General features: G+C 40.4%; 2 protein-coding genes across 8 annotated transcripts in view; one reads left to right on the top strand and one right to left on the bottom strand.

Annotated features, from left to right (window-relative positions):
- RHBDD3 (rhomboid domain containing 3) overlaps positions 1-16,348 on the top strand; it is a 266,057-nt gene that overhangs the window by 129,788 nt on the left and 119,921 nt on the right. For all 7 annotated transcript variants that reach the window (XM_069619257.1, XM_069619256.1, XM_069619255.1 and 4 more), the window contains 2 exons: positions 12,629-13,015; positions 13,801-13,966. In XM_069619257.1, coding sequence (XP_069475358.1) covers positions 12,629-13,015; positions 13,801-13,966 — 553 coding nt within the window. The remainder of the gene's footprint in view (positions 1-12,628; positions 13,016-13,800; positions 13,967-16,348) is intronic.
- EMID1 (EMI domain containing 1) overlaps positions 15,505-16,348 on the bottom strand; it is a 949,835-nt gene continuing 948,991 nt past the window's right edge. The window contains exon 16 of the mRNA XM_069619253.1: positions 15,505-15,914. The gene's annotated coding sequence lies outside the window, so the exon portion shown is untranslated. The remainder of the gene's footprint in view (positions 15,915-16,348) is intronic.

The following is a 16,348-nucleotide window of genomic DNA, read 5'->3' as shown; positions in this document are numbered from 1 at the left end:
AGCTGAATGCTATACAGTTTCAATCATTTGTACACATAAAAAATGTGTGTGGTTCATTCCAAAGGTGTAATCTAATGTCTTAATTGCCAAATCATGGTCTATGCTACTATAAACTGCTGCAACATCCAGAGTAGCCAAAAGATAATCTGATTCCCATTTCAGATTCTTCAAAAATTGTAGAACATGTGCACTATCTCTGATGTAGGATTTCATTTTAAGAACATGAGGTTTCAGGGCTTCATCCAGATACTGTGACATGCCCTCTGTTATCCACCCTATACCACTCATAACGGGTCTGCCTGTTGGTAAAGTATCATAGGTTTTGTGTATCTTGGGTAAAAAATATAGGGTGGGCATAGTCGGTTCCGTGTTAGTTAAGAAAGCCTTTTCATCATCTGTTAAGAAGCCCTTGTCATACCATAACTGTATTAATTCTAAATGTTCAAATACAATTTTCTTTGTTGGATTGGATTTTAAAGGGGTGTAACATTGTGGGGTATTTAAATGTGACATGGCCATTGTAACATAATCATTAGTATTCATCACCACAATGTTGCCCCCCTTGTCCGCTTCTTTTATAGTTATCATTTCGTCGTTCATTAAAGCCATTAAGGCTTCCGTTTCCTCTTTGCTTAAATTGGATCTGCATCTCTTTTTCTTATAGACTGCACTGTCCATGTACTTATGGATATCCTTTGTGATTGCCTTATTAAAAGTTTCAATTACATTCTCTGTACCCAAATGGGGAGTAAATTTCGATTTAGGCTTCAATTCTTTCAAATCAAGATGCCTAATATTGACACCCAGTGTTTGACAAATTGTCTCTGTATCTACTGTAGTGTCTTGATTTAAATTGGTCAGAGTAGTAATATTATGAATATCAGCAATAGTATACATGCTTAGCAGATTCAAGGTGGTCTTAGGCCGAAATACTTGTACCTGAGTTGCAAAATATTATTTTTAATTTCAATATCCTTAGAAATTTAAAAATATCTATCTGGAAATTTACAAAACCTGTCTTAACACCTGGTGCAAATGAAAATCCTTTATTTAACACAGCAATTTCTGCCTCTGAGAGGCGTTTATTCGACAAATTTATAACCAAATCACATTTCACTGATTCCCTCTTTGTTTTTTGGTACTGGACCTGGTTAGAATTCCAGGACGACCCTGATCTTCGTCGGCGTTTCCACTCCCACTTCCGCTTGCCCCCTCCCCTGCCCCTTGTGTGGAACCTGGTATTGGTATAGATACTGTTGGTGGTGTTGTGAATCTGACTTGTTTTTGATTCGTGAATCTTATGTTTCCCTTCTTGTGTCTCTGTATCTGTCTTAAAAGACTTCTCCCTCCATTATGAGTGGTGTCAATAACTTCCTTGGTACTATCACTACTTGCAGTGTTTTCCCTAACATCTTCTTCTGACTCTGGATATGAGCTGGCAGGTGTAGAGTTAAAAGAGCTAGGTCTGGATCGTGGTGTTATATTGTCATATTTGGGTTGGAAAATATATACTCGTTGTCTATAATCTTTGTCATCTCTGAAAAACTTTCTGAATTTTCTTAATTTAATATCTTGATATTCTCACATAATTTAATTCATTTTCTCATAATTCTTTTCTTTGGTGGTTTCTGCATTTGGCATACCCTTGATTTCCTCTTTAATTTTATTGATTTGTTCTATAACCCTCTCGTATTCTCTTGTGGCATGTGTTATCAACAATTCTAAAATTATTTTGGAGCTCTGATTGAGATTCTTCTTCCAATTTTCTGCCAGATCAGCATCTTCATCATTGTCAGAGTTTGGGAATATCAATACTCTCAAACCTCGGGGAATGATATTATTTTCTAAATAATTTGTTAAAGATGCATGTTCCCAGTACTTATTGATTTTCTTTTTCGACAGTCTCTCCAATTTAACACATTTTTATTTAAGAGTTTCTGTTGCGCTGTAACTACTTCTAAAGGGGTTAGATGTACTTCCCCTAGGTCCAAATAATGCAGCTCTGTCTTAATCCCTGTTGCTTATATAGTTAGCCATCTCTAATAGTGGCTTTCAGCAGGCACAAAGCGAAAAATTCAAATCACAAATGGATGTGGGATTGCTATATGACTATGTGCGCTATTTACCACTCTAAAAGCTTTCAAAAATGGGTCGGCAGCAAGTGATATCTCGCCCTCAAACTTCCCACAAAATTTGTAACAAGTATACATAACAACATTTTTTGGTTCGGGAAGATATCTCGCGCTCACACCACACAAATGATCAGAAATTCTAATCAAATAAAATCTATCCAAAAAGTCCATCAGTGTAGTGATTCTCAAAGAAAAATATTTTTCATTCTAACCAGGTCCAGTACCAAAAAACGAGGGAATCAGTGAAATGTGATTTGGTTATAAATTTGTCGCATAAACGCCTCTGAGAGGCAGAAATTGCTGTGCTAAATAAAGGATTTTCTTTTGCACCAGGTGTTTTGTAACAGGTTTTGTAAATTGTGTGACAGGTTTTGTAAATTTCCAGATAGGTATTTTTAAATTTCTAAGGAAATTGAAATTAAAAAAAATATTTTGCAACTCAGGTACAAGTATTTCGGCCTAAACCCACCTTGAATCCGCTAAGCATGTATACTATTGCTGATATTCATAATATTACTACTCTGACTAATTTAAATCAAGACACTACAGTAGATACAGAGACAATTTGTCAAACATTGGGTGTCAATATTAGGCATCTTCATTTGAAAGAACTGAAGCCTAAACCGAAATTTACTCCCCATTTGGGTACAGAGAATGTAATTGAAACATTTAATAAGGCAATCACAAAGGATATCCATAAGTATATGGACAGTGGAGTCTATAAGAGAAAGCGATGCAGATCCAATTTAAGCAAAGAGGAAACGGAAGCCTTAATGGCTTTAATGAACGACAAAATGATAACTATAAAAGAAGCGGACAAGAGGGACAACATTGTGGTGATGAATACTAATGATTATATTACAATGGCCATGTCACATTTAAATACCCAACAATGTTACACCCCTTTGAAATCCAATCCAACAAAGAAAATTGTATTTGAACATTTGGAATTAATACAGTTATGGTATGACAAGGGCTTCTTAACAGATGATGAAAAGGCTTTCTTGATTAACACGGAACTGACTATGCCCACCCTATATTTTTTACCTAAGATACACAAAACCTATGATACTTTACCAACAGGCAGACCCGTTATGAGTGGTGTAGGGTGGGTAACAGAGGGCATGTCACAGTATCTGGATGAAGCCCTGAAACCTCATGTTCTTAAAATGAAATCCTACATCAGAGATAGTGCACATGTTCTACAATTTCTGAAGAATCTGAAATGGGAATCTGATTATCTTTTGGCTACTCTGGATGTTGCAGCACTTTATACTAGCATAGACCATGATTTGGCAATTCAGACATTAGATTACACCTTTGGAATGAACCACACACATTTTTTATGTGTACAAATGATTGAAACTGTATAGCATTCAGCTACATAATTTTGTCTCAACTGACTCATCCGTAAAAAAATTGGAAAATTGAATTGTCAACTCAAGATAGAGAATATGGAACTATCTTCCTCACTTCAAATTGATGAATTTCAGTGACCTATATATGGGCCTTGAAAACAACCGTTGGTCGAAACACGTGTCGGTTGTTCTTCTATGACTAATTAAAAATATTTTTCTTTGTGAATCACTACCCTGATGGACTTTTTGGATAGACATGATTTTATTTGATTAGAATTTCTGATAATTTGTGTGGTGTGAGCGCGAGATATCTTCCCGAACCAAAAAATGTTCTTATGTATACTTGTTACAAACTTTGTGGGAAGTTTGAGGGCGAGATATCACTTGCTGCCGACCCATTTTTTAAAGCTTTTTAGAGTGGTAAATGGCGCACATAGTCATAAAGCGATCCCACATCCCTTTGTGATATTGAGGGGATAGTTCAGTAGAGTCAGTCCTAGTTTTCATCGTCTCTGTATATTGAGGGGATGGTTCAGTGGAGTTGGCCCTAATCTTCCTCCTCCTAATATTGGTGGGACTATTGCTGTAACATAAATACATGGGAAAACTTATATGATAAGAGGAAGGCAAAGAAGGTGGGGGAGAAATGTGGTTGAGGGTGGATTATACCACGTTATCCCATGATGTCCTCCCTGCATCCCAGAGGGGGAATCCTTCCCAATGAGATCCACCCGCTTAATACCACCCCCATGGGGACTAGCTGGTAGTGGCCTCACCTCCCTGGCCTCAAGGAAAGGGTCTCCCCGCTCTGGGAGAAGGGATGAAATCATAAGATTTGTCACAGCACCTATTGGTGCCGAGGTGTCAGCACGTTAGTGCATTCCCCTCCCTTTGGATGACGGCTTTCTCCATAGAGAGGACGCTAGCATGGCTACCCGGTGTGGGAGTTGTGGGGCTATATAATGAACCGTTACTATTTTATTCAAAGCACACTGAACATTTTATTGAATTCTAATTTTTAGTATAGGACAATGTTTCAATTGGATTAAAAAAGTTAGTCTTTATTTATTTCACTCAAATTAAATTGACTGTGAAAACAAGTAATAATATATTTGCATTGTAAAAGTCGATGACCAGATATAAAACCAGAACACTCCTGCATGCGCATGTAGTCTTGTTTGATGATATAATAATTAAACTTGGTTTGATTAAGAATGTGTATATTTATAGTAAAGTTGAAACAAAATACTATGTTTTGAAGAGTACAAATGTTTTCGTATTTTTCCTGTAGAGCTTTGAAATAGGAACATCATATTTTTCAATTATGCGATAAAGGTGAAAAAGAAACCTTGCTTGCCTTTGGAAACTTTAGCCCACAATACATAGTTGCTTTGTAATTTGTCCCTGAATACCTTGTAATTAAAATTGGAAGGATAAAATGTACCAATTAACATGAAATAAAAGATGAAATGCAATTCATAGAAATTGAACAGACAAAAATCAAGTTTGTATTTGTAAAAGCTGTGGATCGAAAAGGAGCTTCATTTTACATAGCTGAAATGGAACGTCTACAAATAATGCAAGCAAAATTGACGGGTTTACAATAATATGTATGCAAATGTGGCACATTGATATTCAGGTTGACGCAGAGGCTGAACATTTTTTTTAATTGAAATATAACATATACAGAAAGTTATTTTTGTATTGAAATGTACTTAATTGTGTTACCTATTTTACCAATGGGCACTAAAATATATTTTTCGTTTGCCAAATGTAGTTAGATTGTCATATGGATGTGCGTTTGTCATGGAAACCATCTTCCCGTCGATATAGTCATTGCGAACAGAATCGTCATATCCATATTCTGGGACAATCGTGCAGCCCCAGTTTGCCCATTTGTGGTGCTCGTTCTCACCAGTAAGCCAGCCTTTATGCAATGAAGACATGCAGATTGCAACATTTTGGTTGTTGATGTGCAACAAAAGGCTTTTGCTCACATAAGGAACGCCATGTGCTTCGATAGAAAATAGATGATGGAACACAATTTAATTATATTCTACTCTACAGAACTTTGACTTTCACAATACAAGTACTGGCCATCAATGAACAACCAGAAAGATTGCATGGAATGTAACAGTTGGCCTAAAAATTCTAACTATGGCTTGTAGTAAACATTGTGTTCTTCCACGGATTGCATGTGCCAAACGTTTGAATTTTTCATTGGATGTATTGAACTTTTTTAAGTTGAATTAAGAAATATAATGACTTGGTAACTTCCTGACTAAGTATTTATTTAAAAGTTTTAAGTTGTTTTCTTCTTTTTTTGCGGAAAGAGAATAACATTTTACTGTGTGAGTGTTGATCTTCAGGTTTTGTGTTACGTAACGTGATGACGTTGTTGATGACAGGGCATGTTTGGCTACGCTGTGCACCAACACCATGAGAAGAGGGCAGCATATCGATTTGACGTGTTCAATTTGAGGGATGGGTGATCTGATTTACTGCAGCAAGGGAACTTGAATGGATCAATGTATAAGATTATCACAAGATGGCGGTTTCCAACCTGTGAGTTTCATGTGTAAATATCCGAAAATCAAAGGTAAAATGCATTGGAAAATAAATTCTGATCGAACGATGTATGCTCAGAAATACATGCCCTGTTTATTGGGCCAATACAGTTCCTGAGAGAAATTCCTCTTTAACATCTCTGTCCCTCTAAGGGAAGAGCCCAAACCAATAACTCTCCCAATACACATGAGAAGTGCGAAAACTTGTGTTAACCACCATGCAGCAAAAATGCAGAAAAAAACAGCAAGAAATGAACAGGAAAGCGCATATGGATGCCTTTTCAAAATACTTTACAGCCGTTTTAAAAGCCAAAAAGCTTTCTATGACAAGAAGATAAAAGATGCGTCCAACACCTCTGAGCAACTAGTTAACAAACTAATTACAATAGATCAGTTTAATTCCATAGTCTAAACAATTTGGGTAAACAGTTCAATACTAGAAGAGAGGCAGACAGTCGTAGTGAGTACTAACCTAGGTTACCTCTCATATGTTTTGTCTGGGAGTCAGTTTGCCTGTCCTCAATCCACAGGTCATGACTCCTGTCAGAACATTGCTTGATCAGCCGATTAGAGTCCTCCAAAAGGAGGGCTTGGAGGATTCTCATTTGACAACTTATGTCCTTTCCTTAGGTCTCAGATTGTGGGGTGCCCTAGATCCCCTCACTATATCTGGTATTGTTCAAAATCTATATGCCGTCTACTTGAGCCATGACCTTTGCCTGCAGTATTATGCTGACAGCACACAGCTGTAACATACAAACGATCATGGAAGAAGGTTGTGCCAGAAACTGACTTCCTGCCTTATGATGAGATAGAATCATGGAGAGTTGGTTACAGCAACAAAAATAAGCCAAGGCTGAAGATATTATTTTAAGAATCGCAGAGGCAGCAGATTTAGGGAAACTGCGCCAAAATGCTGTCTATCTTTGATGGGACCCTCAACTATTACAAAAGATTAAATATTTAGTAGTGATTTTAGAAACATCTATCACTGTGGGCTTGATATGATTCCGGTAGTGAAGAACTCTGTTGACTGGTATATTTTCAAAGTGGGGTGTGAAATGTTTTCCCCAAATAGACCCTATTGAGCATGAGGCAACCATTTTGCCTTATTGGGAAAAAGGGATGGGTAGACCATATATTTCTGAAAGAAAATTGGTAAAATGCTGCACAATTTAGAATTGGATCTGAAGAAGAACGCATAAACTGCTTGTTTCTAAACCAGGATGGCAACGATGCAAAGGAGCATTTTCAAGCCCATTCAAATTCATGAGGCCTTTTCTCAACAATATATGCCAGCATTGTCACTGTAAAACAAAGTTACACGCTGCTTGTGCTACAAGAAAACCACGAGGCCTGGCTCAACAGTAAATGTAAGCATTGCCTTTGTAAAACATACTTTCATGCCGCTAGTTGTCCTACTTCTGCCCCATGCGGCTCACCTTGACAGTTCTGCCCCATGTGGCTCTCAGTGCACCAAATTCTACAAAATATGTATCCCGCTGCCACAATTTGTCTGAAGTGAATTGAATTTGAATTGAAATGATTGTTTATTTATATAGCTCCTATAAACAATGTGTTTCAAAGCGCTTAACAAAGCGCTTCAAATGGTGCTTTCAGTGCACAAGTTCTTTCCCAATGACTGTTAGTGACCAAGAACTGCACCAATGTGGCTCTCCATGTTCCTGAAAGCAAAGTCAATGGAGGCAAGTGCCCATTTGTGCTGAATCGATGTATATAATGCTTTGACATCTAGAGTAGCCAGTCTGAAAGAATCTTGCCAGACAAACGATTGTAGTATATTGATGACACTGGACTAGTCCTGTAGGTAGGATTTTATTTTACTTGCTCTTGGTTTCAGAATAGTCTAAATATTCATAGATTTTCAGTCACCCATCCTATACCACTTAGGATGGGGCGACCCTCTGGGATGTTTTGATAGTCTTTATGGATTTTTAGTAGAAAATACATTGTTGGAGTCACTGGGTTTCAGGTTATCAGACATGATCTTTCTTCATCAGTAATTAAACCTTTTCTATGCTCGCTCATTATCGCTTCTTCAATATTGGCCAATATTGCTTGATGTGCTGAGAGGTTGATTAACCTGTAGCATCCTGGTGTTGACAAATGATTTGTAGCCATAGTTAGGTAATCCTCTCTGTCCATAATAACAATATTGCCCCCCTATCTACCTCTTTAATAACTATGGAGGTATCCTCTGAAAGATTCTTAAGTGCCTTCCGTTCTCCTTTAGTCAGGTTATCAGGTTCCAAAGTGGGGCATCTTCTATCATATATGATATGTTGCGAGAGGTTGTATAGATCTTGCGTAACTGCTCTGTAAAAATGTATCTATAATATTGTCATCCGATAGTTGAGGGACAGATTTGAGTTTTAGTTTTCAACACTCTGGTGGTCAAGAGATCTGGTTTGATTAGTAATTCTTGTAATAAATCCCGTATTTCAAAGTTCTCTTCTGTCAATGATTGTAATACAAAGGTGTTCTCAATGTCTTGTATAGTTACATCGCTAATCGGTGTCGGTATTTCTTTAGCTCGTTAATCTCCTGGAGCCTTCGTGGCAAAGAAAGTTTACATATAAACTTAAACAAATCAATGTGAATATCAGTCTCTTGTACGCTTTTTGCTGGTGCGAATGACAATCCCTTGTTCAGTAATTTTCTCTCGTCTCTTGTGATAGGTCTTTTTGAAAGATTCATGACCAAATCCTGATTTATTTGTTCTTGCTGGTTTCCTTCAAACTGGCCCTCGTGTGTCTTTTGGTTTCCGCTGTGATTTCTTGTCCGCCGCTGCCTGTATCCCCCCCTCCTTCCTCTCTTCCTGGGGGCACATTGGGGATATTCGCTATCGGTGGTAGTTGAAAACGGACTGTTTTCTGTGTCGGATTTCTGTTCCCTTTTTTGTAGCGTTTAATCTGGTTCATATATCCTTTGTCCTGTTTGCCTAGTGAGGTATCCACCTCCACCGTGTCTGGTTCGGGGTCCGCTTCTGAGCTAGCCGAAGAAGTATTCGGTGTCGAACTTCTGGAAGTTGGTTTAGTGCTACTGTTGTATTTTGTTTGGAAGGTGTAGACCCTATCCTCCTTAAAATCACGATCATCTTGGTAACTTTTTCTTAGTTTTCTAATTTTTACTTCATCCTGGTATATTTGTAGAATATTATAAATTTTCTCATAATTTTTCACTTTGGTTTCTTCATTAGATTTCATCTCGGTGATTTCCTTTTTAATATTTTCAATCCCCTCCACTGCTCTTTTATGCTCTCTTGTGGCATGTTCGATTAATAGGTCCATCATTTTCATTGAGGTATTGCAGAGGTTAGCTTCCCATGCTTCCGCCAAGTCATTGTCCTCATTATTGTTAAAATTGGGAAATATAAGTATTCTAAGGCCACGTGGAACTTGATCATTTTTAACATAATTCTCCAGGGAGACTTCCTTCCAGTACTGGTCTATTTCTTTCTTCAATAGTCTTTCTAGACGTATGAATTTAGAACGAAGATCTTCTTGTCTTTTGCTTAGGTTAGAAAATGCATGTGTTATGTCACCTTTTTTGGTAAATAGATTCTTAGTTTCTTCTTCTCGATTCCTTAAATATGCTGCCATTGTTGAAAGGTACATTCACCAGTCTGCCTGGTTGCCAAGCTGTAATATTACATAAAGTATATACTATATACTATGTCAGGCTTAGGGGTACAGCTGGTCTGTTTGGCGACTTGAGAATCCAATCTTGATGGTGGTACTAGTTTTCTTACTTGTATGGGATATGTTCAAACAAGTCGAGGGAGTAGGAGACCCCCACCTTCCCTGTGATTCAATTTAATTAAGGTCGCAGTTCACTGGATTAACGGTAAGCCTCTGGAAACCCGTCATGAACTATGCAAAACACAAGAATGAAGATCCAGGATACTGCGCCAGGTGGTGTTAATACGTGTTTTATTGAGTTGCCCTTTAGATAACGCGTGTTTCGGCCTTCCTCTGCCTTTCTCAAATCTGGGATAATATGTTTTTGCAATTCACTACATTCATCAATTGGCAAAATTAGACCTTATTATACCAATGTATTCATTCACAGTATGCACCCAATCCAAGCCATGCCAACATTCACACCAAATGATTCTATAGGCAGACAGCAAAGAGAAGGACCAGGTTTATTTCCATACAGCTGTATAGAAACAGATTAATAACCAGCATCCGAAAATTGAGGCCCCCGAGCACAGAAAAACTTCTGGCTTTTTATACAGTTTTACACAATGAGCAGAATGCAGAAGAGTCAGTATGATACCTTTAGTCGGTTACAGTAACAATAGACTTTATAATGGTATATCCTTTCGACCTTGGGGCTATGGCTTAACAACACGATCCAAGCATGGTACAGTACCGCTCAACCCACCCACATGACATAGACCATCTCTCCAGGATGAGCTTACCGTTACAAATAGCAGTACTTCACTGCAAACTCATGTGGTACATGTTCCGGTTCTCGGGTAGCTGAACCCTCCTTCATGACATAATACAGGGCATGTAGATGGGCATACCTGTGCCTCAGACTGTTGCTTACATCATGCTTGCATGGCCTTTTGTGCACTCAAGCACTTGCCAACCAATCCTCTTTTGCACCGTGCCACCTCCCCTAGCATGACTTGAGGCTACTACCCTAATAATGGCTCTGGTTTCGCTATGTCCGCAGGTCTTGTACGTCCATAGACCGATAATGCTACCACCTTCCATACATCAAACTTCATTTTTTAATTATAACAGCAGCCCCCGTCTTCCCATAATTTGAAGGTTTCAAGGGTCTAGTCTGAATGTACCCTTGACCTTATTGCTCAGCTCGAGGGGAAAGGGGATTTCTAGAAAACTCTATGCATGATGCAAAAAACCTAAAGGATCGGTGTTTCAACCAACAACCAGTGGCAGGAGGGGAGAGCTGGAATTATGTTATCCTTATACTTGTGAGGACATAGTTGGCAGAGCTATCAACATAAATGTTAGACTAAACCTGAAATTAAAATTCGTTTTTTTTTTGTTGAAACATGGGGTGGAGTTTGTGTCCAGAAACTCAATATTCAAAACCCATTAGTCTTTTCATCTGGTATTCAAGAGGCTTCCTTCCCTCACGGCCTCCCACCACACTTGGCAACAACCTGCTCCACCTCTTCATCAAGTCTCAGTGTTTTTCAGCCAGTGTCTGGCAGACTTGGTATTTGCTTTATTCATGTTAGTTTTTATCCTGACCATGCCAATGGGTAGTTCATTTATTATTCCAGCTTTGGTTTGTTAGCCTTGTGATATATATAGTTATTTTGGGATCAGGCTTTTACCTCTGTAGTATCTGCCAGTCTTTAGATGGACTTCAGTTGGAGGAAAGAGCTATTATCAGCGACACCTGCCATGCATATAGGGGGCAGGCCCTCTGCTGATCTACCCTATCTGCGTGCTTTCGGGATCAATCTACATGGCTAATCAACTAGGCTTGCACACTTTAACAAATAAAATGGGCTTGGAGTTGGCATAAGAACCACATAACTGTATAAAGTTTCAGGAACCATTCCCATTCGTCCCAACCAAAAAACAGTTACACGAGATATGTTAACAAAATGTAGCTTAACCCAGAGGATTGTGTTATTGTTATAAATCATGTGCTGTATGCAGGCTTCCCCTTCTGTCTCTGCAGTTGTCTCTCTTCTGCAAAGAATTCTGAGCAATGCAACATCCTGTTTAAAGGCATGGCGTGAGCTGCAATGTCTGCAGTGGGAAGCCTGCAGTCCTCCAGGGGTTTGTGGCTTGTCTTCTTCTTCTCCTAGGAATAGGTTGGCATTCTCGAAGTGGGCTTGTAGCAGCTGCCTCCTCTGAAATGTGGTGGCTTGATTCCTAACTGCTGTGGTACCATCCAATAGTTGGTGAAATGGTATTAGCATAATTGACCTAAAAACATTTGATCGATTTAAAAAAAATAATTGTTTTTAGCCTTTTTGTGGTCACCTTTAATTAAATATATGTGTTTGTGGGTAAGGGTATAGATTATGTTCAGGGCAAATGGGGGTGGGGGCAGGGTTGCGGGCAGTCTCCCTCCACATTTTAGACCAAACAAAAGGTCAAACAAATTCGATCAAATGTGAGTAGGTCAAATGTTTTAGGTCAAATAGACCCAAACTGGTGAAATACTTGCCTCCTCTGAGCGTTGCCATCCTCTCTTCCAGGAAAGCTGGTCTCTGCCAGGCAATGTGTGGTCCCCTTGTTGGTGATGACTGGAATGAGTATCCTCTGTGGGCAATGTTTTGTTGCTGAAAACATTCTACTGTATAGAGATACAGATTGCCTAAATGTATAACTTAAGAACTGCAACACCCAAGAATAATGTATCTTGTTGTACCTCTACTTTGTAAGTCACCATGAATGTGTTTGCAAAATAAATCTAGTTTGCAACTATGCTTTGATCTGCTCAGCAAAAGATATACCTAACACATGAGATTTTGGACATTGTTTTCTCGAAAAAGCTCCTTTTTGTGATACTTATGACTCTTATCCAATTCTTTCCTTTGCTCCCACAGTGCATCGACTGTTCACGTATCCTGTATGCCACCACGAAACCCTACACCTGCTTCTAGACCTCCTGCTCTTCGTTCTTCTGGGGTGGCGTCAGGAACGTGCAATGGGAACCTTGCGGTACTTGCAGCGCATTGCCCTTTGTGTGATAGCCTCTGCGGTGCTCTACCTCATCATTGCCCCCATCCTCACCAAGTCTCCTGCTACTGCCAGTGGTTACACGGCTGTGCACCTCGCCATGTTGACAAGTCATCCGTTTCCTCGGTGGAAAGGTGCACTGGGGCAGGTCGTCGTGCTGGCAATAGCCTGGGCAATTATTTTATTCGGCACCTTGTTGATCCCTGGATCCCCCTTTCTGCTGAACACTTGTGGGGTGCTCACTGGCATGCTCTGTATCCTTACATGCTGGAGGTGGGCAGTATAAGGGCAGCACAGAGGAACAGTGGGAGTGCTTGAAGTGGGGTGTATTTATCTGGGTGTAGCACAGAGGTAACAGTGATAGTGGTAAGAAGAATGGGTCTGTGATGGCATTGTGGTATGTTTTGATAGGGAAATTCTTTGTTAAGGGTGGGTGGGTGTGAGTGGGGGAAATCTGATGAAATAACTTGCTGTAAGTTTGCAGTGTGTTGGTTGGAAGGAGGCTGTCAGGGTGAGGGGTGTGTAGGAGTGAATCGCTGGCACATGGTGGTACTGGATGATGGATCAGGGGATGAGCTGTAGATGCATAGGGTGCCATTAATGCAAGTCTTGCTAGGATGGGGCGGGCCTGATGAGGGGCGTTTGAAATGACGGTCTGATGTTTGGAAGGGTGTTGAATGGGGGTGTATGTGATTTGGTGGTAGCTGGAATGGGGGTTGGACAATGGCAACTAGGATTGCCCTTCAGCTCTCTGGTGGTGCCCTCAGTTTGGACTGTTGGGATGGCTGTGCACTTTGTGTGCATTTGGAGCTCTGGGATTGAAGTGATTGAGGTGACCAATGGGACAGGGGGGCTAACCAGTACACTGTGTGCTGAGATGTGCAGTGGGGGCTTATTGAGTGTTACACATGCGGTGCATTCGAGTTGTGTGTTTTGAGTGGATTGGTGGGTTTAGAGTGTGTGGATAGCAGGGGGGGGTGGTTAGGATATCAAATATTGCAGCCGTTGCCAATGTTGTCCTTGATTTGGTCAATGACAGATTGGACTCGTGCTCTTTCCTGGCTCGAGGTGCCAGAGCGGAAACTGGAGGAGCTGGAAGGCGCAAGCATCTTCCAGGCACTTGCAAGAAACCCCTTTTTGCACTTCGTTCCAAGTTCAAGTACAGAAGAGACCCTTCCCTATACAGATCCAATGGCGGCAAACAGGTGAGTCTTGACCATGAAAGGGGGCAAATATGAGTGCCGTGAAGAAACAATGTGAGAGAGAGCGGTAATGCTGTTTTTGATGTCTGGACTGGTCTAGTCAGAGTTTGCTATAAACAATTTACTAATTAAAATACGTCACAAGAAAAGGAGTTCATGTTGTAGAACTGAGCCGAGTCATAACATTCAGAGTAAACAACCTCGACAATCCCTCTTTATAAGTGTGCAACTTGAGCTTCCTCTCCAATAATGCACAGATAACCTTACACTGGCCCACCATTCAATATGAACATTTATTTATCATTGCAAGTACTTGGAAAGCGCTCTCTGGAGCGCCTTTTTGTGCTGCGTATGGCAATGCAAGGAGAAGGATGTAATGTTATTGGACTTCTGTAGAACGCAGCGATCGAGGGTGCTTCTCAGCTCCTAAGCGAGCAATCGCAAACTCGATTCTCAGTTTTGAAGTGAGCAATCGCCATCTCCTACATCTATTGGCAGACCTACGGGCTTCTAAAAAGACAGATTCGTTTTGAGTTTTCTTAAATATAAATGATCCCTGGTTTTTTTCACTACCACCGAAAGTTTATTTCAAGTATTGATTGAATGAACTGGAAACCATCTGCGGCCCACTCTCTGTGAAACATAACTGCTCTTCAGCCCTAGGTAGTATATCGAAAGTCCTCGCCTTCCAAATAATGCCTTGCACATGCCCTGAGATACACCAAGTCTCAGAGCAACTTACTACTCATTGCTCAATTGGGGGTTGGCTGATTACTTGTTGTTTCATAAAGGGGAGGTCGGAGTCCATGATAATCTCAGGTGGTTGGGGAGCGCAGGTCGCCTAACATAGGTACTCTCACTATCCGGTGACATGTGTGAGATGGAGGTCATTGTCTTTCTGGTGGCAAGCATGCGTGGCTTAGGTTTTGCTTTGTTTTCTTCTGCTTGTATGCTTTATTTCATCGAACATTGTGTGGAAACCTACTACTTTCAGAACTTTTTTGCTGTCAACTTCCCTTATTTGACACCTTTTTCTTGGCCCCCAGTCTTGTCTTGCCCCCTTATTCGCAGACTGTAGTTTTTTTGTATGCATTGGTTCACACACATGACTATTTGGGAGGACCTGATGCCATCTCTTATGGTTGGGCTCGAAGGATTGTATGGTGTGAAGCCCATGCATGCAAAGAGTGATCGGCGGACACACACCTTTCTGTAAGAGGATGGCTAGCAGGGTCGGTGCAAGGAATTTTGCCAGCCTAGGCAAACTGTCACATTGGCGCCCCCCCCACTCCAGATCCTAACCGTTCTCAACCAACCATCTTCATTTTGAAACCGATTGCCGCAAACCAGGGGTCAAGTCCTAAAAATTAAAGTGGGGGGGACTCATCAACAAATGCAATGGGATGTGACGTCGCCAGAAATTAGCACATCAAGGTGAAATATGCGCATTTCATTAAATTGGCTTTGCAAACCACCCAAATTGAACAGGACGAATGGCATTTGCCTTTCATAAAACCAACACACAGGATTTTTTCTTGTAATAGTGTTTTTAAAAACGTTTATATTTGTGCATGTTTTAAACTACAAGAAGCAATACAAATGTTTTCCCTGGGACTTGCAGTACCGGAATAGGATATTTCACCTTTAGTTGTTTATTTTTTATCAGGTTATATAGTGCAGCGGTGAAGTGTCCAGCCTACAAACCTCACGACTGTGGTTTGATCCCCTAGGTCTGTTTTAATTCATAAATTCAAAGAGGACATCCAATATGTCTTTTAGCTGGGTGGGACTGAGTCCACCCTCTGAATAAAGTGGGGGGACTGCGTCCCCCGCGTGTACCCTCGACTTGAGCCCTGCCGCAAACCCCCTTCGACTCCATCATATAGTTGTGAATGAGGGCTTGCTCCAGTGACACAGTGCTGCCAAGTCCTTTTCCATCCAATGTGATGAGCTGTAGAAAAAACAGATTTGTGGCAGTTACCAATTTTATAAATAAGTTTTAAAAGTTACCTTACCACATTTCCTGGGAAGGCTATTGAAACACCCCCCCCCCCCCCCTCAGTTTCATCCTGAAGACTGTTGGGGAATAGGCTTTTGGGAACGGGATTGGGATAATCATCTACAGAACTTCCTAGAAATGCAACTAAAACATAGGAAAGTAATCCGTAAAATATATAACGGGTTGAGCACTCACTGCTGCGATCTGTGTGTGATCTGCAGGTGCATGTTGGAATCCCGTGGACAGTTGGCTGATAATTGTATCTAAACATGTTTCATGTAGGTTTCAGGTTTATGCACTCACAATTTCAGACACTTAAGTGGACTGAGCGACAGAGAGCAACTGTGATTTGCTCAGGATTGCACAATTTTGTTATAGTGGGTCAT

This window comes from Ambystoma mexicanum, chromosome 10 (assembly GCF_040938575.1).
Source record: "Ambystoma mexicanum isolate Mex_15411 chromosome 10, UKY_AmexF1_1, whole genome shotgun sequence".
Taxonomy (NCBI): domain Eukaryota; kingdom Metazoa; phylum Chordata; class Amphibia; order Caudata; family Ambystomatidae; genus Ambystoma; species Ambystoma mexicanum.
Note: the sequence above shows the minus strand (reverse complement) of the source record. Positions and strands in the feature narration are given on the sequence as shown.